Here is a 26,802-nt window from a genome sequence, read left to right as displayed (position 1 = left end):
CGCCCTTGATTTCTCGGTCCAGGCTACTAAGACTGCCGCCACTTGCTTTGGACTAATGAGGATGCTCCGGCGGGTGCTCCCTTTGCTCCCTTTCCAGGCGAGGAGGATCATGGTCCAGGCCCTGATTCTCTCTCGCCTGGATTATGGGAATGCTCTCTACCTGGGAGCACCGGCTTCGGTACTGCAGAGGCTTCAGGTCACACAAAACAGTGCGGCCCGCCTACTGTTCAATCTGTCCCGTCGGCAGTCGGCGAGGAAGGCTCTGAAAGACCTCCACTGGCTCCCAATGGCTGCCAGAGTGCAGTTTAAAGCTTTGTGCATTATGCACAAATCCTTTCACCGTGTAGGCCCAGCGATTCTGCATCCTCTGGTCACGCCTTATGTCCCAGCACGCCCCCTTCGGTCTGGTACCTTGCAGCTGGCCACCTCCTCTAAAATTAACAAAGCCCGTTGGGGTGGCCGCTCTTTTTCCCATTCGGCGACCAGACTTTGGAATGCCCTCCCCTTTGCCATCCGAGGAAATAGCAACCTCCTCTCGTTCAGAAAGGCCTTGAAAACGCATTTGTTTGCTAAATCCTGCTGATCTGCCCCGAGCCTGCGCTAAACCATTTTATCTTCAAGCGCTACGAGGCTCTAGGGCAGTTATGCGCTATACAAATGCAATTTTTCATTTCATATGGCCAGTACCTTAGACTAAGAAGGAACTGTTACCGGAGAAAGGACTTCTTCCATGAAGCTGACAACCTAACGAAGAGATTGAGGGAGCGCGGGTATCCATCTGGATTACTCAAACGTGCTAAGAAACGGGCATGGTATCAACCTCGAGAGACACTCCTCGAGATTAAGGAGAAAGCAGAGGAAACAAACGCTATTGTTTGTGTGACCACATATAACACGAGGGGCACAGACCTGAAGAAAATCATACAGAAATACTGGAACTTGGTGGCAGCAGAAGTAAAGACGGAAGATCAACCACTATTTGCCTTTAAACGAGGAAGGAATATAAAAGACTCAGTAGTTAGGGCCTTCCTTGAACCCCCGAAGCAACCTGACATAAGCATGTTTAACCTTCCCCCAATGATGGGTCATCACAAATGTGGAAATTGTAAGGCGTGTGATTTCTGTCAGGAAGGTACTAGCTTCATCCATAACACCAAAACATACAGACCGATGCAATTTACAAATTGCAATAGTACCCATGTAATCTACGCTATCACGTGTCCGTGTGCAATGTTATATGTGGGACAGACTTCGCAGAAAGTAAAAGTACAAATTCTGCAGCACATGAGCAGAATCAGGTGTAACGTAGTGGGTTCCCCATTAGTCGAGCATTATAACACACTTGGCCATAAACCAGAAGAGATTGAATGGAGAGTGTTGGTAACCATAGGTAGCAGAGGTGGTTCGCTGTCCAAATCGTTAAACTACAAAGAATGTAGATGGATACATTCCCTAGACACTGTGCAGCGAGGGCTCAATGAGAGGGAGGAGATAGCCAGACAGATGGGCCAACTGTAATGTCTTTGACTCGCATTAGATATCCTGATTTGACTGCTTATACTGATTAAAAATGCCCCTGACTGTGTACATATACTTGAAGGTGTGATGAAAAACGATTCATAATGGTGTTTAAAACTTTAGCCTATGTCTTAATATGTTGCATGCTAAATTCTGACTGCATAAACTGAGAATGTATATGCAAGAAGTGAATATCCTAACTCTTTCTCATATTAATGGCGTATTTATACAATCTTATGAATTAAAAAAAGCCCCAGAATGTGTACACATACTGTAATATGTTGAAGGTAAAATAATCCATAATGGTGTTAAAAAAACTAAGCCTATGTTCTAATATGTTGCATGTCAAAGTCGAGCTCAACTCTGTATTGTGTTCCTTTGTGCAGGCATTGTGGTCAATTTGACAAACCAGCCCTATCGCACATCTCAATCTAGGTAAACTTGTAGATGGAGCTAGATACTGACTTCCGGTTGTATCTTTGGATTTAATTCAATTAGGTTCTATTTTGAGAATCAAACTCATGCCACAAATCTCAATAAAAGATTAGCAAATTATGTGGACAACGTGACGCCATGACGTCATCATGCCCTCGGACAAATAGAGCGTGCGGTAACTAAGCAACAACGTTGCTTCTTCGCCCTCGGAGATATTAAGCGTCTGGTTGCTAAGCAACGATGTTACGTCCTCGCGATCGAGGCGCCGAGTTAAACGATCCGTGAGACTTCCGGGTCGAGGGTTGTATGCGGAAACATCACTCGGCAGGACAATGACTGCGAGCTGGCTGCTTTCTACCTTTATCTCTATCGGTAAGCACAATTGCCTTGAGCGGCTCACTACTTTTAGATTGGAAGTCGGACAATAGGACGCTTTGGTAATGATAACATTTTCCCGCTTAATTTAATTTTAGATCATCCAACACAATTGAGTTGAGAGATACTAACAGAACCGAAGTTGATTCGGTAAGTTTGTTTGGCGTTTTTTGACATCCATTGCCTATGTCTAGTAAATATAACTCCTATTAATTAATACTCCACTTGATTTACAGACGGTTGATGATAGATTTAAATCCAAACAAGTTAAGGTTTAATGAGATGGCGAATCACGCTAAGTAACAGGAGCCTGATTATCTGGAAATAATTAATCTGGGTAAGTGTGAGACGTAGAAACCACTAGTCTTACCGAGGACTATAGGAAATGAAACCTGTCCTGAAATTTATATTATATCCCACAGAATAATCTGAAGTAACCCAATCTGATGGAAATTTGAAACAAGATAGTCTGAAAACTAGTCTACCACTAGACTATTGGGTGAGTTCCTTAACCCATAATCGCTTATGCGAATTTTAAATGTTCATTTTAATTATCACAGATTATAGAACCAAACCCTTTCCATTTTATTGACAGGCGCTCACTCCCCTACCCATGTTCCTGTCCTGAGGAAGACCCGTACAGACCTGTAAATCAGGCGTTATTAGGGTCGAAACGTCGACGACTTTAAAACGTAGGACCAGTTAATTGAATCCGGGATAAAAAAGCTACAACATCTAGCACACTGGACTACATGACTTTCGAATATACAAAATATCTGGCCTATTGAATTGATTCCTACCCTTATCCCCATTGTTTAATCACTTGTATATATTGCACTTTTTCACTTATGCACGAATTGTCACAATTTACTCACTTGTTTTTGCTGCGCTGTTTATTGTAAAATAATATGTAAAGATTTTTCTATGCATTTATGATTGGGTCAAAATGAGAAGAAAGTAACGATTAAGTTGACTTGGGTGATTAAAAAACCGCTTTGACCTTCTTCTTTTGGTTTGGTTTTGGTATTATATGTATTAGTCTAGGTAAATAAATGTATCTGATGTGGAATATGATGATGCACGGACACTAAAGAAATCAGATATATACATATGATCTAAATCAGTTATGTACATACCTGACAGAGCCATTGTTTATACTAAAAAAGTAGGAGTTTTGTGGGTTGGAGTAGAAGGTGTAGTCCACAGCTTTCCAAACTGTGTGGTGCGACACGTTACTGTGTCGCGCCCCATGCGTAGGTGTGTCGCGCGATGCAATGACGTCCGGGGCGGCTGATATCGGGGAATGTGACTCAGTGACGTTGCTCCGAACTGAATTGTAAGATATCTTCTCGAAAACGGAGCTGCAGTGCAGCGAGAGAAGGGTGCTACGCTGCAGAACCGTTGCGCAGACTGGCATCCCAGTCACCGCTTTCGTATGCGACTGAGTTCTGTGCTCAGCTCAGTTTGCAGATGCGCTTCAGGCCGAATCAAGTTGAAATATGAATGGATTTCCTGCTTCCTTGGCTGAGGATGGCAGCGACGAGACGGAGGTGCTTGCTGCGGTTCCCGAACTACCCGCCCCTGGTCCCGGAGCGGGGCAGATTTGTTGTCTGCGGGAGGAGGGAGGAGAACGCTGCTGTCGTGTTGCAGGGAACGCAAGTTTTAGCAAGAGGATCCTGAAGAGCATGGCACAGAAGAAGGTCAAGATAGAGCTGGACAAGAGCGCAAAGCATCTTTACATTTGTGATTTTCACAAAAATCTAATCCAGACTCTTCGTAATAGAAGGAAAAGAAAAGGCAGTGAAGATGAAGAAATTGACTCCCCTCTACATGACATTGACACACCAGAGGTCTCAAAGATGAGCGGTAGCACCGATGTAGGAGTTTGTAAGGTTGACTTATTTCAATTACAAGTGAATACACTGAGAAGATACAAAAGACATTTCAAGTTGCAAGCCAGACCAGGGCTGAACAAAGCGGCGCTTGGTGAAATAATTGGATGCCATTTTAGGTCTATTCCAGTGAATGAGAAGGATACCTTGACTTATTTCATCTGCTCGGTGAAGAATGAAAAGCATAAACCAGATCAGAAGTCTGACGGCTGTATTCACTGATTTCGTATTTGGAAGAAAGTATAGGGATTCTTAAAGACTTTTCGTGGTCCATACGGTCGTCAGTATTTTGCTTTTGCAGGCCTGCTGCTCTGCTTTACTTTCTTTATTGATTGCGTGTTTGGCTGACGGTCGATTGTTTGAAATGAAAATTCCTCTTTCAGATTTGTTTAGCAGCCTAATTTATTATACTTCACAGAATGTTATGATTTGTTTGGCTTTTAAACTGGAATTGGACATTTTAATGTATGAAAAATACTGATAAACGGATGTTTTTCTTGTAGGTTCATTTAATATTCAAAACATTAGAAGCTATACGTATTTGCTGTTTGTTTTAAATGTGAAATAAAGTATTATTGCACTTAATATCAACACGAGATCGAGAGTGCGCGTAAACACGAATTCCAACACGGAAAGCACTGCCATCTACTGGACAATGTACGAATGTTTTGCCAAAACTCTATAGCAGTGCGCGCTTCACAATTTGTTTCTGCCTTAAGGGGATGCCAGGGCCCATTTTGTTGCACTGAACACAATCTCTTTTTAAAGTTTGCTCTTTGAGACCGCTTTAGTTGTTTCGCCCTCTGTTTTTTCAAAAATATCATACGTTTTTACACATGAATAGACGGGCTTTTGGTCAGCAGACTTCAGCTATCGCTTTGTTAATTTAACATGGACGTCTCGCTTCCACTCTCCCCAGCATACGGCATGGGGCAGGCAGTGGGACTGTCCACTTTACCCTCTGGCTCCCTTCACTCTGAGTGACTGCAAAAAGCCTGTGCACAGTGTTCACATTCACCTTAAAATAGGCACATCTCCTGGTGCTGGGTCCTGCCTGATTAACTCTCGGAGTGCTGGCTGGATTGCTGATTGCTACTTTCTGTCCCTGTGATGAGAGAATGCAACCTCCCTCCCCACTGATATCTTTGGAGTGAGGCCTCCCAGCACCTGCCAGATGGACTGAGTTCCTGAGGCGCAATCCATCACCCGCGCATTGAGTACCCACGGGGAAGTGGGGTGCGGACTACGCGTCCTCGGAAGTGACTACTGAGGGGGACGCCACACACGATTTTCTGAGCTGGGGAACCGCACAGACAACAGACCGTGCACTACACTGGACCATCAGGTGACACCAGCTTCACGCAGCGTAAGTGTGGGGTTGTGTGTGGGGTTGTGTGTGGGGTTGTGTGTGGGGTTGTGTGTGGGGTTGTGTGTGGGGTTGTGTGTGGGGTTGTGTGTGGGGTTGTGTGTGGGGTTGTGTGTGGGGTTGTGTGTGGGGTTGTGTCTGTGTGTGGGGTTGTGTCTGTGTGTGGGGCTGTGTCTGTGTGTGGGGCTGTGTCTGTGTGTGGGGCTGTGTCTGTGTGTGGGGGTGTCTGGGGGGGTGTGTGTGTGTGTGGGGTTGTGGTTGTGTGTGGGGTTGTGGGTGGGTGTGGGGTTGCGTGTGTGTGGTTGTCTGTGTGGGGGTGTGTCTGTGGGGGGGGTGTTTGTGGGGTTGTGGGTGGTTCGGGCTAGTTCACTGCGCTCGCTCGCGTTACCGTGTCCCTGAAAAAAATTTAACAAAAAGGTGTCACCAACATGGAAAGCTGTGGTGTAGTCTCTAGTGTCTTGGTGTTGTAGGCGCCATGGGTCTTGCAGGATGAACCTATTACATATGTTCTTCGGAATGCTGTAGGAGTCTGGAGGCCATGTATTGCCCTTAGTCTTTGCCAGGTAATCTAATGTTTTTTTCCTTTTAATTGGGTGGTTCAGACCCTTGACGTTGAGAGAGATGATCTTTAGGTCAGCCAGCAATGCGTTTTTGTTTTTGTTATTCATTGTGTTGGCAAACGGGTCGCGGTCTTACAAGCGTGTTTTTACTGAGATCTTTGGATGTCTGTGGTCTGTCTGTGTGCGTCAGGTCAGTTGGTAATGGTCTGCGCATTTGATCTGTGCTTTCTGTCTGAGGGTATGGACATGGACGTGACATACTGGACAAACTTGACAAACATGACGTACGGAACAAAACTTCTTCTCCCCTTCTTCTCCCCTTCCATCCCTCCCCACCCTCCCTTCCCCTACCGATGTGTCGTACTCTAGACGTGCGACAGCAAGGTCCCTCCCACCCCACTACGACCCCGGGACAGCTTAATACGTCAGTCTAGTTCAGTTATATTTCTCTTGTTTCATTAGGTTAGTGGGAATATCTAAGGCCCCCCGTTGATCAGTAATAGTTACTTTGCATAGAGATTTAAAAGATACCCTCCCTGATCAGTAACAGTTACTTTGCATAGAGTTTTTAAAGGATATAGATAGTTTTATTTTTTGGTTGGTCTGGGTAGGCTTTCCTTCTTGGGGAGCTTGTTCTTGTACTTGTTCTTGTATTTCCGTGAGGTAGGTATTGTTGTAAACTGTAGTACAGCTTGTGAGCTCTCGAGGTAGATTTCCTTTACTTTAGTGTCTCTAGTGTCCTTTTAACTTGTCTTTCCGTGAGGTAGTTCATCTAGTCCATCAATGAGGTAGGTTCCGTGTTGAGCTTGTGTGCTCTTGAGGTAGATTTCCTTAACTTAGTGTCTAAGGTGACCTTTTACATTGTCTTTCGTGAGGTAGAATCTTATGATTTGCTCGAAGTTTTTCTTTCTGTTATTGACAGTAGGGTATTCTAGTCTAGTCCGTTTCGTTATGAAGGTCCAGCGAGGTGCTTCTTTTGCTTGACGTGGCTGTCGTTTCTATTTCTTGTAATGTAGGCCCGCTAGGTATCGTGATAGTTCAGCTGGGTCTTCAAAGGTTTTCATGGTTCCTTTGTTGTTTATCCTGTACCTTGATGGGCCAGTGAAGGAGAAGTTGATATTTTCTTTCCTTCGCTTTTCTCTTTGGGCTAGGAAGCCTTTCCTGATGTCTACTGTTGTCTTCGAGTAGTCCTGCGTCACAAGATTATTGTGTCCATTCCATTGCAGGTTTGGGGTCTTCCTCGCTACTCCAGAGATGGCATCTGTTTGGTGCAAGCGTAATGGTTTGCATATTATCGGCCTTGGCCCTGATCTGTTGGTTTGTTTGAAGGCCGGGACTCTGTAGGCTTTGTCCAGCTCAAAGGGGTTTTCTAATTTAAGATTCGTTAGCTTTGGTATAAGATTCTGTAACATTGCAACGCACGACCAGTTTTATCCTCTTCTCCCTCCGGTACTCCTAGAATTCTTATGTTTCCTTTTCTTTGTCGGTCTTCAAATTCTGCTGCTTGTTTCCGAGGTCTGTTGTTGCCTTAGCAATGTTGCCAATCGCCTTGCCTGTGAGATGTGACCTGTCTTCTATGTCACTGACTCTTTGTTCCAGTGTTGATATTCTATTGTTTGCCGTATGGATGTTTGCTCTGACTGCTGCTAGTTCGATTTGTATGGCGTCAGTAGTATTTTTTGTCGATTTGGCCAAGTCGTGGACTTCAGCAGTTTTTTAAGTATGCTGTCCAGCGTGCGACTCCTGTTTGAAGGGGGATTCTGGGTGTCCTTCGGGTTTGGTTCTCTTTGGTTGTTGTCAGCTTTCCGTCGTTCCCTGCCATTTTTCTTAGTCCTCTTTTAACTAGTAGGAGTTTGAATCTCTTATTGTTGCACAGCGGTGTTAGCTGGGTTGCCTGCTCTTGTTGGCCGGTTTTGCTCCACAAGTTTGACTTTAGAGCGGCTTCTGGTTTTAGACTCTTCTGCTTGCTTTCCTTTGTACCCCTTGTTCTGTTTGCTCTTTTGTGCACAGTGTTACTTAGAGGCCTTCCCTCTGTCATGATTGTGTTTTATAATTTTTTATTGGTGCTGGCAGTATAGTCCGTTATTTTGCGGCACTCTTCTTATCCTACTGTTGTTCGTTACTTTTTTTTTCGTGTTGCCGTTTGTCTAGCTTTTGTGATGTGCCTTGGCGTTTTGCTCTCTTTCTGTGCTCTTTTTTGTGTTGCCGTTTGTCTAGTTTTAGTGAGTAGTTGTGGGTACTAAAGGTCTCCTCCTTCAGCCTTCTTTTGTTAGGGTCTCTGTGGTGTGCCCTTATTTTCGTGTTTTCTCACCTCGTCCTTTTTGTGTGGAAGATGGAGGCCCTCTGCTTGGTGGGTGTTTTTGCCCTTCGTGTCAGTTCTTCTATTTTGCCTTCCCGCTCTGCCCTTTTGTGTGCAAGATGGTGGCGCTTAGCAGTTTCGCTTGACTGACTGCTTGCCTCAGAGCTCTGCATGTTTGTTTTTCACTTCCACCCACCAGCAGGTCTTTTGTTCTCCTCTCTTCCGTGGCAAAGTGTTGTCCGCCTGGCTTGTTTCGCCTCTGCGTGCCAGCTTTCACGCTTCTCCCATAGGTACGCTGTCGTCTCAGCGGGGAGAATGTGAAGCTGTGAGGATGCTTTCCTCTGACCCCCACGCGTCAGGTCATTTGTTCTTTTTTTTTTTTTCTCCTTACCGTCCCCCACTCTGTGCTATTATGGCTGCCTCCGTAGGAGTGGACGGTTTCGCTTTCGCGTACTCAGTCACAGCAGCGAGGACCTTAGAGGGATTCAAGCGTTTCCCGCCGGTAGGCTGTCGTCGGAGAGGCGGGGGGATATGAAGCGCTGGGGGTGCGGTCCTTTCCTTGATGATGATGATGATAAATGGACGTATGTAAGGAAACCACATCAGTAGTTCCATCAAATAGTTGTCACTCCAGTGTAAATCATTGCTCTTATTCAGAAAGGGAATTGAGGCTCTTAAATTTGAGGGAAGCACTGTAACAAATAGGAAAAGAAAATTGTCGGTGTATCTCAAGGTATTTTCTAATACAGACCCTATTGAATTAACAGTAACATTGGGACATCCTGGGGATTTTCTTGTGGTCTTTTGGAAAGAAATAAATTATAGGAATCAGGGGCGGCTGGTGACATTTGAAAGTGGTGGGGCGTAAACTAATTTGCATATTGCACCGCAGCGAGCGAGCCCGAACCACCTTGCATCCATCCATACATCATTCATTCATCCACCCATCCATCCATCCACCCACCCACCCATCCATCCACCAATTCTGCATCCATCCTGCATCCATCATTCATTCATGCATCCACCCATCCATCCAGCATCCATCATTCATTCATGCATTCACCCATCCATCCTGCATCCATTATTCATTCATGCATCCACCCATCCATCCTGCATCCACCCATCCACCCATCCACCCATCCATCCATCCACCCATCCATCCATCCACCCATCCATCCATCATTCATTCATGCACCCATCCATCCACCCATCCACCCATCCATCATCCATCCTGCATCCATTCCTGCATCCATTCATGTGTCCACCCATCCATCCATCCACCCTGCATCCATCATTCATTCATGCACCCATCCAGCATCCATCCATCATTCATTCATGCATCCATCCACCCATCCATCATCCATTCCTGCATCCATTCATGCATCCACCCATCCATCCTGCATCCATCATTCATTCACGCACCCATCCATCCACCCTGCATCCATCCTGCATCCATCCATCATTCATTCATCCTTCATTCATCCACCCATCCTGCATCCATCATTCATTCATGCATCCACCCATCCATTCATCCACCCATCATTCATCCATCATCCATCCATCCATCCATCCATCCATCCACCCATCCTGCATCCATCATTCATTCATGCACCCATCCATCCACCCTGCATCCATCCTGCATCCATCATTCATTCATCTACCCATCCACCATCCATCCTGCATCCATCATTCATTCATGCATCCACCCATCCATTCATCCACCCATCATTCATCCTGCATCCATTCATGCATCCACCCATCCTGCATCCATCATTCATGTATTTTTATGACCATATAACTTGCACACAGCTTGTCAGTGTTTAATACCAGTCTCGAACCTTGTACTCCAGCACCAATGATACATGATTAATATTAATTGTTTTTAAAAACATGTATTTATTCGACACCAATTTCACACCTTAGTCGGAACATCATTTTTATTTGTTTTTTAAAATATCTATTTATTTAACACCAAAGTAAGTCATGTATACATTTTTATGGTTTGAACCTGGTTTCCCAGCACCAAAGTCGGCCGTGCTATCCGTCAGGGGTTATGTAACCGGGCTATGTAGTGACCAGCCAATCCTGCACCAGGATTGGCTGGGGGGGCACCATGACTCCTCGCCCAGTCGCCCTGTGTAACCCCGGGGGCTGCGGCCCGCCCCCTGGTCCTCTCTCTAAGGGGGAATTCACAAGAAAACGATCTGCGCATGCGCGTGCATGTTTGTGCCCAAAAATACACTTGCGCAGCTGCAGCAGCCCGATCCTCAACCCCCCCCTCATCCCCCCCCCCTTGCGCACTCCGGGAAGGTCGGGTGTCTCCCGGTTTCCCGGCCGGCAGATAGCGCGATTTTTTTAAATAATTGTGTTTGGCTTCTAGTGACGACGTGGTGGGTCCATGGGGCTTAGTGGGGCTTAGCCCCTACGCCCCAATGGACGCACCGCGCCTGATAGGAATAACTGGATGGTCAGATTTCAAATGTCTAATTTCATCATAATCCTCATCAATTAGATCCCTCCTCCCCCCACCATTGAATGAGATTATGATTGTATTCAGCAGCAACATCACCCTAGGGTTATTTTTTAAGTTTTAACATTTAACTTTGTATAATGTTGATCATTTTTAAATTGTCTTTAGCCTCTTGTGTATATTTGGATTGATTCTGAATTACAATGTCGCAATAATTTACAATTACATTGACGACATGCAGTTATTTTTCACCATTGACAATTCCATGGAATCAAAGTAGGCTTTCCTTAACACGAAGCTGTACATCCGGGACTGGATGAACAGCAACCAGTTAAAACTAAACTCTGATGAAAGAGATGGACGCATCCCACTACACACAAGAAATCAGTAAAAAGCTTTAGGGTTCCTATTGACGAAGATCTATCTATAAAACCTCAACTAGGATCAGTAACCTCCTCCTGCAACTCCGAAGAATTAGGAAAATCAGAAAGTACTTCACTTTTGACGCCATTATCCAAGTCCTCATCGCTTTAGTCATCTCTTGGATAGACTATGCAAACACTCTTTACCTGGGCCTCCCATTAGGCTTAAATCGCAGGCTACAATTTGCTCCGACCAGGCAGCCAGGTTGGTTTTTCAACAGCCTTGACACTGCAACGTCACCCCGCTGATGAGAACACTAGCTTCCGGTAGGACAAAGGACCATCTTCAAAACTGGATGAATTATTTTTAAATTCCTCCACGAAAGAAGTTTAGCCTTTGTATCCTCTAGAATTTAGAAATAAGCTCCCAGTCGAAAAGGTCTACTCATCTGAGTCACCTGTCATATGGAATTACCTTCCTCTTGACATTAGATCCACATCCAATTATCCAAGATTCAGGCAACTCCTAAAAGCATGGCTCTTTAAATAGGCTTACGTCTAACCACGTGCTGAGGTATATGCACTTTTTATTAAACATTGCTCCGCATACAGTGAATACAGTAACTGCAGCAATCTTTTGGTATATATTTGATCAGAGCAGATATTATCAAGATTCGGACATGTTCACACATTTGATATGGAGCCTTTATGGCTATTGACATTTTCAGTCCTTAGCAGATAACGCATATAAAAACCCGGGGCCCCTTTTCCCTACTCAGTACCCTTGGAAAGAGTGCCAGTCGCCCCACACTTTCGTACTTTTTGGGGTGGTGCATACACTTGTTATCCAAGTGCCAAGAGACCAGCCCGGCGTACCTGCGCTCAATAAATACACCGTAACCTAACCTTTATCAGATGCTTTTATGATAATTGATTGATCCTCCTTGAAGATCACGTATTGCTTGCCACTCTTTTGTTGTCTATTGCTCCTCCTATATTTTGATTTCTTCCTTGCCAATTGCTTGATTTAAAAAAAAAAAATAATAATTTTTAACCATAAAAGAGAAATTGTATTCCCTGCTGGCAGTTGTGGGCTAAAGAGAGTGTAGTTTACATTCACTTTTGGGAGTGGATAACGTGAGCTAACTACTTAAAAAATCCAAGGAGAGTGGGTTGCCTCAAAGAAGCCTAATCCAACTAGGAATCCCTTAAGGTTTTTTTAAGAGACCCTCACCCACCGTGGTTCCTCAGCTGCATGCTTTATCATCGGGTCGACACACAGCCCCTTAATGTGGCTGAGTAGGCTCAAGGTGGGAGCACTTATAAAATAGATTACTAGGAGGATCTGTGAAATATGTGTTAAAATTGCCTCCAACGTCCGTAAACTAATTTTATTGTGTGGTTTGGAATTTGGGTAAGGCTAAAAAAGAAAGAGTTGTACTTGGGTGTCATTATGATCCCTGACATCTACTGTAAAAGTGTATTCTACATGTTTCAGCTTCCTATGCCCAGGCAAGGTCTAATGGGTTTCCTCAGGACCCAGTTGTGACGGATCCGTATATGTCAATATAAAAGCTTGACACTATCCTATGTTATGTGTGCACAGTGTAAGTAACAAAGTTCCATAGGGCAACTTGAAGGCATGGATGAACGGCGCAAAGGTCACTGTAGGTCCGCGGGCCGGACAGTAACCCTTGACGAATGTGTGACTACAGGGTCCATCTGTTTTTTTAAGTTACCTACTCCCCTGTTGATTTATTTCTGGTTGTGATTGGAATTTGAGTGGAGGTTTCTGCATATTTCTATCTCCCATTTTCTGGATTTTTCTTTTGCCAGATTTTACTGTGGCCCGTCATTTCACAAATTTGTGCATCTGAAGTGGTTTGTAATAGTTCCTCAACTTGTTTCCCACTGGACTCCCCTTCCAAAGCCCATCCGGTTGCTAGATAGCGTACATCACTTGATGTTATAATTGATGTGGCTATTTTTTCTTCTTTATCCTTTACTTTTCTCTTTTACACAGCAAAATGATTTTTCAATTTAAATGTTCTTGTGAATTTATATAAATCTATTCTAATGTCAGCTAAGTCCAGTTCTGCATTTGGACAGAAGGGGAGCCCTTATTAAGCACTGTGTAGTGATTTTCAGTTATGGTTTTAGAGGAGAAGTTGATGACCAGGTTCGCATTTTTATCAATATCCATGGACATCATCTTATATTTTGTCTTTCTGTCTGTTATTACTTCTTTGTTTAGCTTCTCCCGGGCCTCTTTTGGTTAAACGTCCTTGTTTTTTGCCTGCTGCACATTTGTATCCGTCTCTTCTCCCTAGAAAAATCCAAGTTTAAAGGGGGGAGGACTTTCATCTGTGATACTAACTTCAGAACCTTCTCCAGTGTTTCATTTTGTCCTGAGGCTATATCTATTAACTCCCTATTTTCTCAGACATGGCATTTTTTTGGTTTGCTAATAACTTTGATGCCATTTAACAAATCTTCCCAAACCTTAAAAAGAAAATCCACTTTAGCACCTTTCTCGAAAGGTTCAAGGTGAACAGTCAAGAGGGGTCCAAGAAAAGAGAGGGGGGAACCAAAAGGAAACTTCCCCATCCATTTTCCATAGTCTTATTTAGGCAGGGCTACAGCAAAAACTGTAGAGCGTTTTTATTGGCCCACTGAGCGATTTTCCCCCTTGGGCTATCTCGCTCCCCCAGGAGGCAGACTCCCACGAGCTCTCTGGTTGGCTGCCAGCAACTTGAGAAATATTTTGCTGACAGCCATTACAGGACTCTGGGACTTAGTCCCCTGGCCTGAACGTAAAAAATAAAATGATATAAGGGGGCAGGGTAATGATATGCTTCCCCCATAGGTCCCATGGGGGGTACCCAGAGGGACATCCCTCCTCCATTCCCATGGGCCAACACAAGAAAAAACTGAAAAATGTGTGCAATTCTGCTGGATTTTATATAGAAAACCAACGGTTGCAGGGAAGTTCTAGTTTCTTCAGGTAAGTCTAGCTATAACTAACTGCTGAATTTCTATGGTTTTGTGCGGGTAAAACAGGAATGATGCCCTGAGATTGCTTGATCAGAATGAACATTGCTTGCTTATTCTACTGAATCTCTTCTCTGTGTTTGATACCATCAAACATGACAGCATGATTAACCTTCTGGAGAATAAGATGGGTCTATCTGATACTGTTCTAAACTGGTTTGCTTCATTCCTATACAACAGAGCTCAAAGAATCAAAGTCAACCAAACCTTTTCTGACATGACAATGGTCTTGCTTGGAGTACCTCAAGGTTCCCTTTTATGTTTGACTTATCTATTATATGTACAGCTTGCTTATTTTACCTTTATTTATGCCTTTTCTGCTTTATGTTCAGCGCTCTGATACCCTTATGGGTCATGCTCGCACTATAAAAAAACTCCTCAAATAAATGCTCCACTCCAATCCACCCCAGTCTCACCCTCTCCGTTCCAATCTACTAAACTCTAATCCACCCACTATAACTCACTCCACTCCAATCTCGACTTCACTCCATTCTATCCAAATCCAACCCACTCCACTCTACCACACCCCACTCTAGCCTACTCACTCCCATGCACCCAGTCTTACCCACTTTACTCTTCTCCAGTCTATCATACTTCACTCAATCTTACCAAGTCAACCCTACACCACCTCACTCGACCGCTCCACTCTACTGCAGACCGCTCCACATTACCCCACTCTGCTCCAGTCTACCCCGCACCAATCCCCCTTAATCCAACCCACTCCAAGCTATCCCAATCCAACCCACTCCAATCCCCTGACTCTAATCTATCCCAATCCAATTTACCCCACTCCATTCCAAATTACCCCACTCCACTTCACCCTCCACTACAATCTATCCAACTCCTCTCCACCGGAATCTACCACACTCTATTTACCCTAGTCCAATCTCTGTCTACTCCAACTCCAATGTACCTCAATCTACCCCACTGTACTCCAGTCTACCCCACTTCATTCTACGCCAATCCACTCTACCCCACTCCAGTATACCCCTCTCCAAACTACACCACTCAAGCATCCACTACACCCTAATCTACCCAACTTCACTCCAATCTTGACTCCAAACTATTCACCCCACTCCATACTACCACATGTCACTCATTTCTACTGCAGTCCAGTCTACCTCACTCCAATCTACACCCCTCCACTTCACTCCAATCTACCACAACCTAACCCAATCTACCCCACCCCAATATACTCCATCCCAGTATACCCCACACCATTTATATCCAACAACTCCAACTTGCTCTACTCCAGTCCAGACTGCCCCACCCAACCCCCTCCAAACCAACCCACTCCTATCCGTCTCACTCCCCACGTCCCTTCAATCTACCCTACCATAATCCCTTTATCTAACCCACTCCACCCAAATCTACCCCACTACACTCCAATCTACCACAATCCACTGCACTCCTCTCTTCCCTAATCTATCCCACTAAAATCCACCCCACTCTACTCCAGTCCACCCTACTTTACCCCACCCCAATCTACCCCAATTTATTCTCCCACACTCAGTCTACTCCACTCGTCCCCATTCTACTCCACTCTACCTCATCCCATCCCAATCTACCCCTCCTCATCCCAATCTACTACTCCTCATTCCAATTTACTCCACTCCACTCCCCCAATCTACTCCACTCCCCCAATCTACTCCACTCCCCCAATCTACTCCACTCCCCCAATCTACTCCACTCCCCCAATCTACTCCACTCCCCCAATCTACTCCACTCCCCCAATCTACTCCACTCCCCCAATCTACTCTACTTCCCAAATCTAGCTCAATCCATTCTACCCCACTCCATATTACTCTATTCCAAACTACCCTAATCTACCCCACTAAATTCCATTCAACCCTATTATAATCCAATCAATCTACTCCACTTCAATCTGTCTGACTCCACTCCAGTTTACTCCTCTCCACTCCAATCCACCCTATCCCCAATCTACCCCATTCCACTCCAACCTACCCCAAAATATCCAAGTCCACTCTACCCTGATCTACCCAACTTCTATCTACTTCACTCGTCTACCCTGACTCCACCCCATTCCACTCTAACCCAATTTGGCCTACTCCAATCTACACCACCACACCCACTTCACTTACTTTTAACCATGTTGAACAGCAGCCACACTAGTGTACAGCAGGGCTAAAGTACATTGCCAAAGCCAAAAGCTCTTGCATAAGTGATACCTATTGGCTTTGCCAGTGCTTGCAGCTCTGCAGCTGAGCTGTAGTTATGAGAGTCTGGTTGTCCACACACACCTTCGCCACAAGAGATGCTTTTGGATTTTGGCCCAGCTTTTTTCTCAAAGCTATTAATTTGAAATTCGATTGTCTCCTACATTAAGCTTGATATTACTATCCTCATGGTAGTGTTTTTCGAAAATGTTCAAAGCGCTTTATTTTGTACTTTTTGTTTTAGATTGAAGTGGAAGGTTTACTTAAAATGTATATTTTCTTCAGGGTTACACGTCTTTTTGGAATGACTGTATATCATCTGGATTACGAGGCTGTATGCTGATCGAACTGGCATTAAGAGGTCGTCTGCAGTTGGAGGCTTGTGGAATGAGGCGTAAAAGTCTACTAACAAGGAAGGTAGAACATTTAAATAGTTGTTTCTTAACGGAGTATTTAATTTAGAAGTTACATTTTGTTCTCCCTGCAATGTAGCACCAATTAATACGATTATCATTCAATGTGCCCTTCGCTTTTCTCATCCACATCCCCTATTGTCTTCTAAATAAATTCAGTCAGAAGGCGATTGCTTGATATCCACTTCTGCATAACATATGCTGTTTATGGTCAGTTATACTGCAATCCATGACTGTTTTTGCTTCTAGTGTTGCATGTAGTTAATATCATGCCTTCTCTGCTCCCTTTCTAATGGGGTTTAGGCCTCGCATGCAGAAATATCGTTAACATTGATGTTCCTTTTTCCTGACCTGTCGACAGCATACCCTTGACAGATCTCGGTGGGTATGGCAGGCTGTGCCATTTTAACCCAACTCGACACTTCGTTATTCTGATGTACTTTATTTCCCACTTCTTTTCATAAGCGGTGTAATGAGTACTCTCAGTTACAGGGATAGTGGCTGCAGCTCCCCCTCATACCTAGCGTTGAAGTGGCTTCAGGCATTATCAGCAAATTGTAGCTGTAGAGTTCAGCCCTTTTAAATTTACACTCCTAGTAAGAGCGCTCTTCCTGACTCTGTATAATTGCCCCATCCATAGGTTCAGATGTCCTCTCCATGGCTTTGACAAGCTGTGCCACCCTTCTCTGTTCGTTTTTCGGATGTTATGCTTACCCAAGTAGATTTTTCAGTGTAATGCCCACTGGAGATTCTCCCTCTTTCAAGTTAGATCATGTTACTTTGGCACTTTTACAGCACGCAGACATCAGTGAAGGTTTCATGTGCTATAGTGTGTATGAAATACACCAATTACTTGAAGAGCTGTTTAAAAAGCGGCTGAGAAGAACCATATTTTCAGACTTCAGAAGCCTTCAAAATCATCCAGAGGCCTAGTAGAAGAGGTTTCAAGCTTCTTTTTCTTTAGAAGTTCTAACTATAAAAAGAGGAAGATCTCAGATTTTATGGCAGTACATAAGAATTAATTTTCTCCCAAATGCAAACTCAGGTTTGTCCATAAAAGATTCTATGAATGTGACCTTTCTGTGATCGGTAACCAGATAGTGCAGTCGCAGTTTGATAGTGGAGGCCAACTATAGCGTATTTGCATAGTCCAGGCAGGAGTTCGATTATGAAGGTTGCAAGTCGCTTACCAAAATCTATTAAAAAGGCATGATTTTCTTCAAGTGTTAAAGATGGTAAGTACATGCACAGCCTGAAGCAGACGTTTGGGTTCACAAACTAGGTACCAAATAAAGTGGGAAACCTCAGTTCTTTCCTACCCCTGACTCTGATAGGGAAAGCGCCATCTGATAGGGAAAGCGCCATCTCATGTCACTGGTAGAAGTCAGTCTGGGGCTCTGACCATGGAAAGCAGAAATGGGTGATTGTCTGCATGCTTTACACCTAAATCCCAGCAAGGTATTGCTTTAACAAAGAGGGTCAGGAGCTATTGTTTGACTGCTGACATTAGCATGCTACTTAAAACATATGAATATGTTTTTATTTAGCAATTGGCCAAACTGTGTATATCATTAGGGCTGTTTTTAAATTATTTAATCAAGAAATAGCTTTTTACTTGATTTTAGTTGTGTTATTTTGGTATTGTTGATTCGGGGAAAATACCTAACTTGAGAGCCTTGTGATTACCTTTGGATTGATTGAGTGCATGATAGTATACTATCTCTGACAACTCATCTCCTTTCAGCCTATGGTCATGCAGAGCTGCTAAAAGATCAGCTTCAATGCTGTAGCTTGGTGAAAACCTGCCTGGGCGGCATCCATGACATTAGAGTATTCAAGTATACTAAGTAGTTTTGCTGCTTGTAGCTAGAAATATAGCTACCCCAGGAAGCGCCGGTCTAAAACATAAATTCTGATAGATTTGCATCCACTTTCTTCGGAATGAGTGTGGCCAATCCTCATGTAATTGGGTCAGGAAAAATGCCGGCTGATGATAAAAGACAAATGTAAACAGAGGATAAAGTTCTGCAAATGCTGAGCCAGTTTGTGTCGGAAATGGCATATAATAAGAATCCATGGAGGGCTGGATTTTAGCCTAATAATGTGGTCTAAAATATCAGACTGAACCCAAGTCTGGGAAGCCTGCATTGTCTAATTACTGCTGTGATCTGGCAGAGAAAAAAGTACTAGCCTGCTGAGGAGTTTGACTTTGCATGCTAGAAAGAATGACCTGATCTGCGGGAATGTGTACCTTGATCTGCTGACTGTAAGTCTTGTACAAGGACTACTTCACAGACTGAGTATGCTCAGGAGTCACAAGATTGCCACAGTCCAACTGCCCTGAAGGAAGCACAATGTACCAAGAGGTTTGAGAAGTCACTCTTTAGCGTTCCGATTTAGCAAAGGATGAGCCTGCACTGCCCACAAGTTGTCCTGTTTCTATGCCCTCCTGTTGACCTCAACGGGACCAGGAGTTGGTCTTCGTGCCACTACTGCTGAAAACATTTGCCCAGGACTAGTTGCTTGGAGATACATTAAGAAATCAACACCCTAGGACCAACTTAGTGTATTTTTCCTCGATAGTTCCAGTTACCTAAGACTTTTGCACTGTTTCTCTAAACAGACACCAGTGACCAAATGCTGGGGAAACTGGACTTTCCAGACAGATGCACTAACTGTTCTTGCTGGGTGGAATCCTAGATGTTTGACTAGGGTTTTACATTTGTGGAGAATACCCATTTAATTTCACCGTTTGCTTTGAGATTGGCAGCCAAGGAGCAGTGTTTAATCTAAAGTCCTCTCTTCTTTATCTTTGTCCACACTTGATATCTTTGGCAAATTAAGCTCCAGCTAATTGGAGACCTCGATATTTGTGAAGATCCTGGAATCGACCCCTACCCAAACCTCACATCTTTACATTGGCTAATGTTAACAGAAATTTAGTGGTAAAAAGCTGTAATAATGTTTGCAGTTGTATCTTTGCCCAACCAGGTGTACAACATTTTACCTTTTGGGTGCATATTTTTAACTAACCTATTTTTTCTTAAGATAATTTTCTTTTTTCTAAAGAAAAATAGTGACCAATTAGATTTAATTACGTTTGCCTGTTTCCGAATTTTAGGGGCCGTTAATGAGTGTTCAGAGCTGGAATGGCACGCTCCCAAACTTAACAGCTCGTAGTTATTCACACTTTAACATCTCAACCTTGAAATAGAGATTCAAGAGCATGAATTAGTAAATCCCTTTCCAGGGTCAATATGGGGCTGCATTCACCTACACCCTCCCCCCATATTTTCCGGTGGGGAAAAAAGGTAAAGTTCAATAGCACACATGGTAAGGCAAACTCTGCACTCTATGTACTATTGCACATGTGGACATGCCGGCTGGTGATCGTATTTTGAGATTCACAAGTTTGCTCGCAGTATGTCTGGAAACTGCGACAGTTGCAGATTTCCTGGTACATTCTTGGAAGACTTTGAGCATTCAATAAATCTGGAAATCTACACCCATTCGAGGCCTGCTAGCTGAGATTTAGGTATATTTTATGGGTATTGTCCCCTGAGTTTCTAACCTTCTCCACTTGCTTGGCACTTTAATTCTCGTCACTCTGAGTGAGTATAGTGCCTTAAGCGAGTAACCTGACTATTCTATAGGACCTGTACAGTACTTTGGTTCTGGACATTGAAGTTAGACAGTATCCACTTAGGATACTGCCTAGTAACTATTGATTACTACAATACTCCGTGAAAAGGACCCACACTGGCTACCAAGCCATATCTGTTGTTTTAACACTCATAGTTGATAGAGAACAGCATTAGTGACACTTTGATTCGTTGGTTGTAGCATCTTTGGTGATGTCACTTAGTACTGTGGCTAATGCCCTATACCTTCTATATTGTCCATCTCCAAAAATAGAATAATTTGCTTTGTTTGTCACCGATTATCCTTCCTGTAACATAATTTGTTTGCTGTTCCAAATGTATAATGTCTGAATGTCTTTTTGGCTGAGAGTATAACAGTTTTTTAGCATGGTGTTTCAAGTTCCATTTATGTAACATGTACTTCTATCTACTTATGACTTTGGTAGGTAATATGCAAATCTGATGCACCTACTGGAGATGTTATGCTTGACGAAGCACTGAAGCATGTGAAAGAGACAATGCCTCCAGAAACTGTTCAGAACTGGATTGAATTGCTTAGTGGTAAGTAGATAATGTTTTTTCACATTATGTGATATTCAGTTGCCGAAAGCTAGTTGTCAAGGAACAGGCCTACCCCTTCGCACATGCTACATTAGCTTGAGGTTCGGGCCAACATAATAATCTAGGTTACCAGATGCTCTCAGTCGGGCACTATGGGGAGGGCAAGACCACCAGGCCTTATAAAGTCATTAAAGAAATTACTAGACCTGCAGACCTAGTGACTTGAATAATCTATTCGACCTATGTACTCAAATGTGACTAGATAAAAACGAGATTTAAAGCAATCTTTATTGCTCTATTGTTCATTCACTTTCTTAGTGAACAGAAAACACCTGTTCTTTGTCAGCTTGCCAGAACGGACCTGCAGGCACTAAAGCTAGCTAGAGGAGGTACCACTACAAGTACTATTTTTTTCAGTATTCAATCATATCCTAAATATAGCTAGCCCTCATAAATTCTGTTTCGCTATACCAAATGGTCGATAAGATTTTGCAAGTCTGACATCTGATCATCATGCAAGAGGCATTCACATCCCAGCAGAAAGTTTGTGAGGAAGAATGAGAAAGCGAGAGATAACCTGTTGAAGAGAAGGTATTAACTCGTGTAGTAATTTATTTATAAATCGTATTGGAGGGGTGAAAACAAGAAGTTGTGAATAAGATGGATAAAGTGGTTGCAGTTTTGCAGGCATTAAAATGGAAGAATTTAGTGAACTCCAGATGATTTTGATAGTGGGACATGGTATGTTAAGTTTGACACCAAACCTAAATTTTGTTTTCTCATAGTAGTCTAATGGCTTGCGTTCCCTTGATTTTTGGCATTGTACTTGTTATTCCTCAAAATGGAGCTTGATGTTCATATTTTTAGTCACGAGTTGTTGCCATTTTTTATTACACTGCTATTCTGGTTCACTTGTATTGTTGTGGAAAGAGCTACTCTCTGTAGTAAGTAATGTTTAATACTGCGAATAAGGAATATTCTATTTAATATGAATCAGCATAAATCCTGCTTGTACTGTTTTCCTTTTTTTCTGATTTAGGTGAGACCTGGAATCCTTTGAAACTGCACTATCAGTTAAGAAATGTACGTGAACGACTAGCAAAAAATCTAGTGGAAAAGGGTGTATTGACAACTGAAAAACAGAACTTTCTTCTTTTTGACATGACTACCCATCCGCTCACCAACAACAACATTAAGCAGCGTTTAATCAAGAAAGTGCAAGAAGCTGTTCTGGATAAATGGGTGAAAGATCCTCACCGCATGGACAAACGTTTACTGGCTCTCATTTACTTAGCCCATGCTTCTGATGTCCTTGAGAATGCGTTTGCCCCCCTTTTGGATGACCAGTATGAATTAGCCATGAAGAGAGTGAGACAGCTTCTTGATTTAGATCCCGAAGCTGAATGTATGAAGGCTAACACAAATGAAGTCCTCTGGGCTGTCGTTGCTGCCTTTACAAAGTAGTGGCCCTTGAACTGAAGACCTACCCCCTTTCTTTCATGTAAACAAGTTGTTTGTCTTCTCTTGACAATTCATGCTTTCTAATACTTTCAACTGACTCTTAGAATTCATGCAGAGAAGATGATATTGGGCTCGTTCATGACAGTGTTATAGCATTCTGCTGATACACTATACTTCTCTGTTGCAAAAATGTGTTACTGCCATATTGGCATTCCATTTCTCCTTCAATTCGTGCTACCTGAGCGTTTGAACCTAAGCGTTTGTTTGCTTACTGGTATGTTTTTGAAAAGTGCTCCCAGTAAGTAAGTTGTGCATGCTTATTTGAATTATCCAAGATGTGTTTGCACAATGGTCACGTTACACTACAGTTCAGAAAGTCACAAAATGGTTTATCAAATTTCTGCCCGGTGTAGAAATTTATCAACCGCATTGATTCCCATGTGTACTTAATAATATTTTCACCATTACAATATGCCTCTTTTATGTAAATGCCTCAAATGTTGCTTCTGTAAAATTATTATATACTTAAATATAATTTGAATTATTTTGCTTGGAAAGTTATGTAGAAGGGTCCTGTTAATTTCAAAAGACTATGGGTGCGGGGAACATTCCAGTGTATTGTGTACATAGTTTATACTATAGAAAAATGCAATACTCCTATTTCATTTTTTTAGATGCGCTTAGACAGGAACCTTAAACCTTTTAGCCTCACTTGTTTAATCTTTCTTTTCCATTGGTTAGTTTGTTTACAGCTTTTGGTGACTAAGGCCTAGTCCGTTTTATAGTTAAATTTGTTTTCCTTTCAGTTGTTTTAAATTGTCTTGTAATCAGACTCTCTGTAGTTTGTTCTGTACTCTGCAGTGAATATTAGAGATCAAGATTACATTACCCAGTGCTGCAATCTGTAATGTCTCTCAGTTGTTTATAACATTTTGATGGGCTTCACTGGGCTTACAGTTTACATCTCCATATGTACTTGATACGATCCTGTAACTAATAAGGTGCATCAGAAAATCTTAAACATCTTATTGAACTATAGTGCTCCCATATATCAGAATTATCGGTGATGATTTGGAGGTTTTTGTTCAGTGGCGAGCCATCCTCCGAGAGGTGCACACTATGCAGTCCACGCCATGCATCTGCAGATTAGGACATACGTTTCCAACATTTGAATTGTTTTTGTTTTTAATATTTACTATAACGTTGGGTCCTCTGTGGCGGCATACCAATTTTCCTACGTTACGCTGGTCTGTCCAGTTTTCCTTCATTTTATTTGTCTGGCCATAATATTCATTGAACCTTTATGGCTGTCACTGTTTCCATTTATTTGTTGGCCTTTTGATTAACCGAATTTCATATTGTTTTTAATTTTCTTCTAATTATTTTCCTCTTTGCCTTATATCAGTACCATATTGGTTAACGTTTTCAAGCTGCATCTATTTCCCTCTGTATTTTGTGGTGACCCTGTTGTAGTTTCATTTAAGTTTTTTGGACTCTTACCTGCTTTGGTTCCTGTGCCTTAAAGCCATAGACTGAGGTGCAAGTGTGCAATATAAATATTCATTCCTTATAGTTTTTTCTTTGACTGTAACGTTCCGTGCATTTCCAGATATTCAATCCATGCTTTTAGTTTTTGGAAATTCATAATTATTTTTTTTTAATTTAAGTTCTGTTGCAGAATTATAAGTGTATGTATTTCACAGCTTCCAGAAACACTCGTGCGTTTTTAACAAGTTTTGTGTTTTTACACAACTACCTAATCTCTGCTTGACACAGATGGATATTTCCAGTCTCTCAAAGACTTTTTACTGAAAACCGGAGACCTAACATCACCTGTTGTAATTAATCTAAGCATCTTTGAAAAGATCCAACTGAAATTGTGGTTAAGCGGACTAGTCTGTGTTGACATCTTGAAGTATATAGTATATATGTTGCTACATCTAATCCTCCCAGCTATCTAAATTAAATGCATCAGTAGGTGACCAGTTAGTCACTCAGTCCATTCATAACGCAAGATGCCCTTTGTTTTGGAGTCGAGAGTAAGAATGTAGTTTTGTTATTTCCTTGTTTAACACCATTCACCAAATTTCTAAATAACAAAAAATCATTACACCCCATACCTTTGATGACTGATGCTGGTATGAATGTAGGTAAAAAGTTTGTGTAGCTGGACATAATGTCTTCTGAACGTTCTGTAGCATATGTTTGTGTATATATTTTTTTATGCTGGCAGGTTGTTTTATGCATTTGGAAACCTTTTCACCATACATAACTTTATTAATATCTGCAGAGTCCACCATTATTTCGAATTATGATGGTGCTTATGTAGTAGACAAAAAATGAAAATAAAGCGGCTTCAGATAAATTGTTTATTTTCCATATTGTTCATCTAATTGTGACCCAATGTAATATAGTACTTTTATATTAAATGGCACATTGAATTGGGTATTACTTGGATCAATGCCCATTTTACATCTCCATTCTGGGATGTTGTTTATAAACCGTTTTCAGCAGGAGCGGTTGAGCCACTCTTATACATAATTTCTAAACAACAACAAATAATTGATTGAAATGGTTATAGAGCTAAATAATTTAGCGTAATCCAAAGTATTGTCCCTTATTTGCCTCAATCCTTATCTTAATGAAATTTAATGAGTTTTTTCAGACAGCGTTGTAACAGTAACTGAGTATCCTATATATCACCAAACATTTTGGAAAATCAGTCTTTGACTTGCATTGAAGGACTCAAGCAGAATGTATTACAGTGTTGTAAAGTTGCTTAGTTATCATGGCACAGGCTAGTCCTGCCCTAGGTATATAGCAACTAGCCATGTCTCTTTTTGGGATGTAAAATATTTTGGGTGTAAACAGTTGAGAGCGTTTCTGTTGGTAATTTGTAACAATGCACACACTTTAGAAAAACATTGTTATTCTGCAAAAAGTAAGTATTAGTAGTCTATTTCTTATGTCGTGTGAACATTTGAATCTTCCTTGAAAGAAAACATTTTTGCTGATGTCTAATATTTTTGTCTTTATTGTAAACAACGGACTACTGGCTAGTCACTTTCTTGGTCAAGATCTGTTTTTCATGTATGTTTATTGCAATTATGGAAGAATTATTTCAGGTGATGGTAATGATATGCAGGTTCACTATGTATCTTTAGTTTTTCTTTCCGCCGTTTAAACTGCTAACCATGTTTTTCTTTCTGCTAATATTGGCTGTGAGAACATTAACATAGTTGCACATATTTACTGTAGCCATTTTAAATGCTCTTGTTGTAATTTTTTTTAAAGAAAGATGACAAATTTCAATCCTAGCAGGTATCACATAAAAGTGTTGACAATTGGAAATTACTGCGGCGGGGATGCTTATGATTTCTTTAACCAGTCTTTTAACTTTCTTTTCACATAAACAATTGTTCATTATATTCGTGACTGAATTTTAACTTTTTTAAACCTGAGACTGCTTGCTCTAAATGGCCTTTTGTTTCACAATGCATAAAAGAAATTAAGAGAATGAAACTTGTTTCTTAGCTGTTTCCAGTTGTTATCCTGGCTTGCAGGTGTTAACGTTTTCTTGGTCCATTTAAGGAAAACAAATGATAGATTGTGTATAACTTTAGTTTTAAAATTTAAAGTATCCTTAAGACCTGTACACGCTTTTTAACCACACAGTAAATAAAATATTATCTGGAAAGTGCCTGAAACAGAGCAAGAATGTCCTTCCTAATTTGTTAATGGGAATTGGGCAGTATCTATTGAACACTGAAAACATGGATATCTTGTAATGTACTTTTTGGCACTACACCCATGTATTGCATTTTTAAAGAGTTTTCTCCTCTTTCTTTTACAGCTTCACATGTTATTGTTTGAGTGAATATGTACTACAGGTAGTTGAGATTTGCACACAGATTAAATGGGTTTGCCTAACTTGAGCCGCACATCACAAAAGTTATGCCAATTTTGATAAGAACACCGATTTATAACAAAAGGCAACTATGGCTAGGGTGCTCGTAAGGTATATGACACCTACCCACCAAAATGTCATTCAGTCCCAGAATTCAAAAGAACCTGGGTCACACATATAAACACAGAGTACCTGAGCACACCAATATCATTATTTCCAAAATCAATAATGTAGATATTACTCCAAACAGTCTGTAATGTCTCAGTGCCCTATGTATTTTGGATCCGAAAATTATCAAGAAGTGAATAGTCCAA

At 42.0% G+C, this 26,802-nt stretch overlaps 2 protein-coding genes across 2 annotated transcripts in view; both read left to right on the top strand.

Annotated features, from left to right (window-relative positions):
• The window catches only part of GOLPH3 (golgi phosphoprotein 3), a 41,551-nt gene extending 15,259 nt beyond the window's left edge, over positions 1–26,292 (top strand). Inside the window, exons 2-4 of the mRNA XM_078674900.1 lie at positions 16,791–16,922; positions 21,006–21,120; positions 22,160–26,292. Of these exons, the coding sequence (XP_078531026.1) occupies positions 16,791–16,922; positions 21,006–21,120; positions 22,160–22,584 (672 nt within the window). The 3' untranslated portion in view covers positions 22,585–26,292. The remainder of the gene's footprint in view (positions 1–16,790; positions 16,923–21,005; positions 21,121–22,159) is intronic.
• LOC144819334 (histone deacetylase complex subunit SAP30-like) lies at positions 3,828–4,442 on the top strand. The gene is made up of 2 exons (XM_078677275.1): positions 3,828–4,178; positions 4,221–4,442. The coding sequence occupies exons 1-2, from the start codon at positions 3,828–3,830 to the stop codon at positions 4,440–4,442; spliced, it is 573 nt and encodes a 190-aa protein (XP_078533401.1).
• Positions 26,293–26,802: the final 510 nt, after the last annotated feature.

The sequence above is a fragment of the Lissotriton helveticus genome, chromosome 2_1 (assembly GCF_964261635.1).
Source record: "Lissotriton helveticus chromosome 2_1, aLisHel1.1, whole genome shotgun sequence".
Taxonomy (NCBI): Eukaryota; Metazoa; Chordata; class Amphibia; order Caudata; family Salamandridae; genus Lissotriton; species Lissotriton helveticus.
This window is presented reverse-complemented; position numbering and strand designations above follow the sequence as displayed.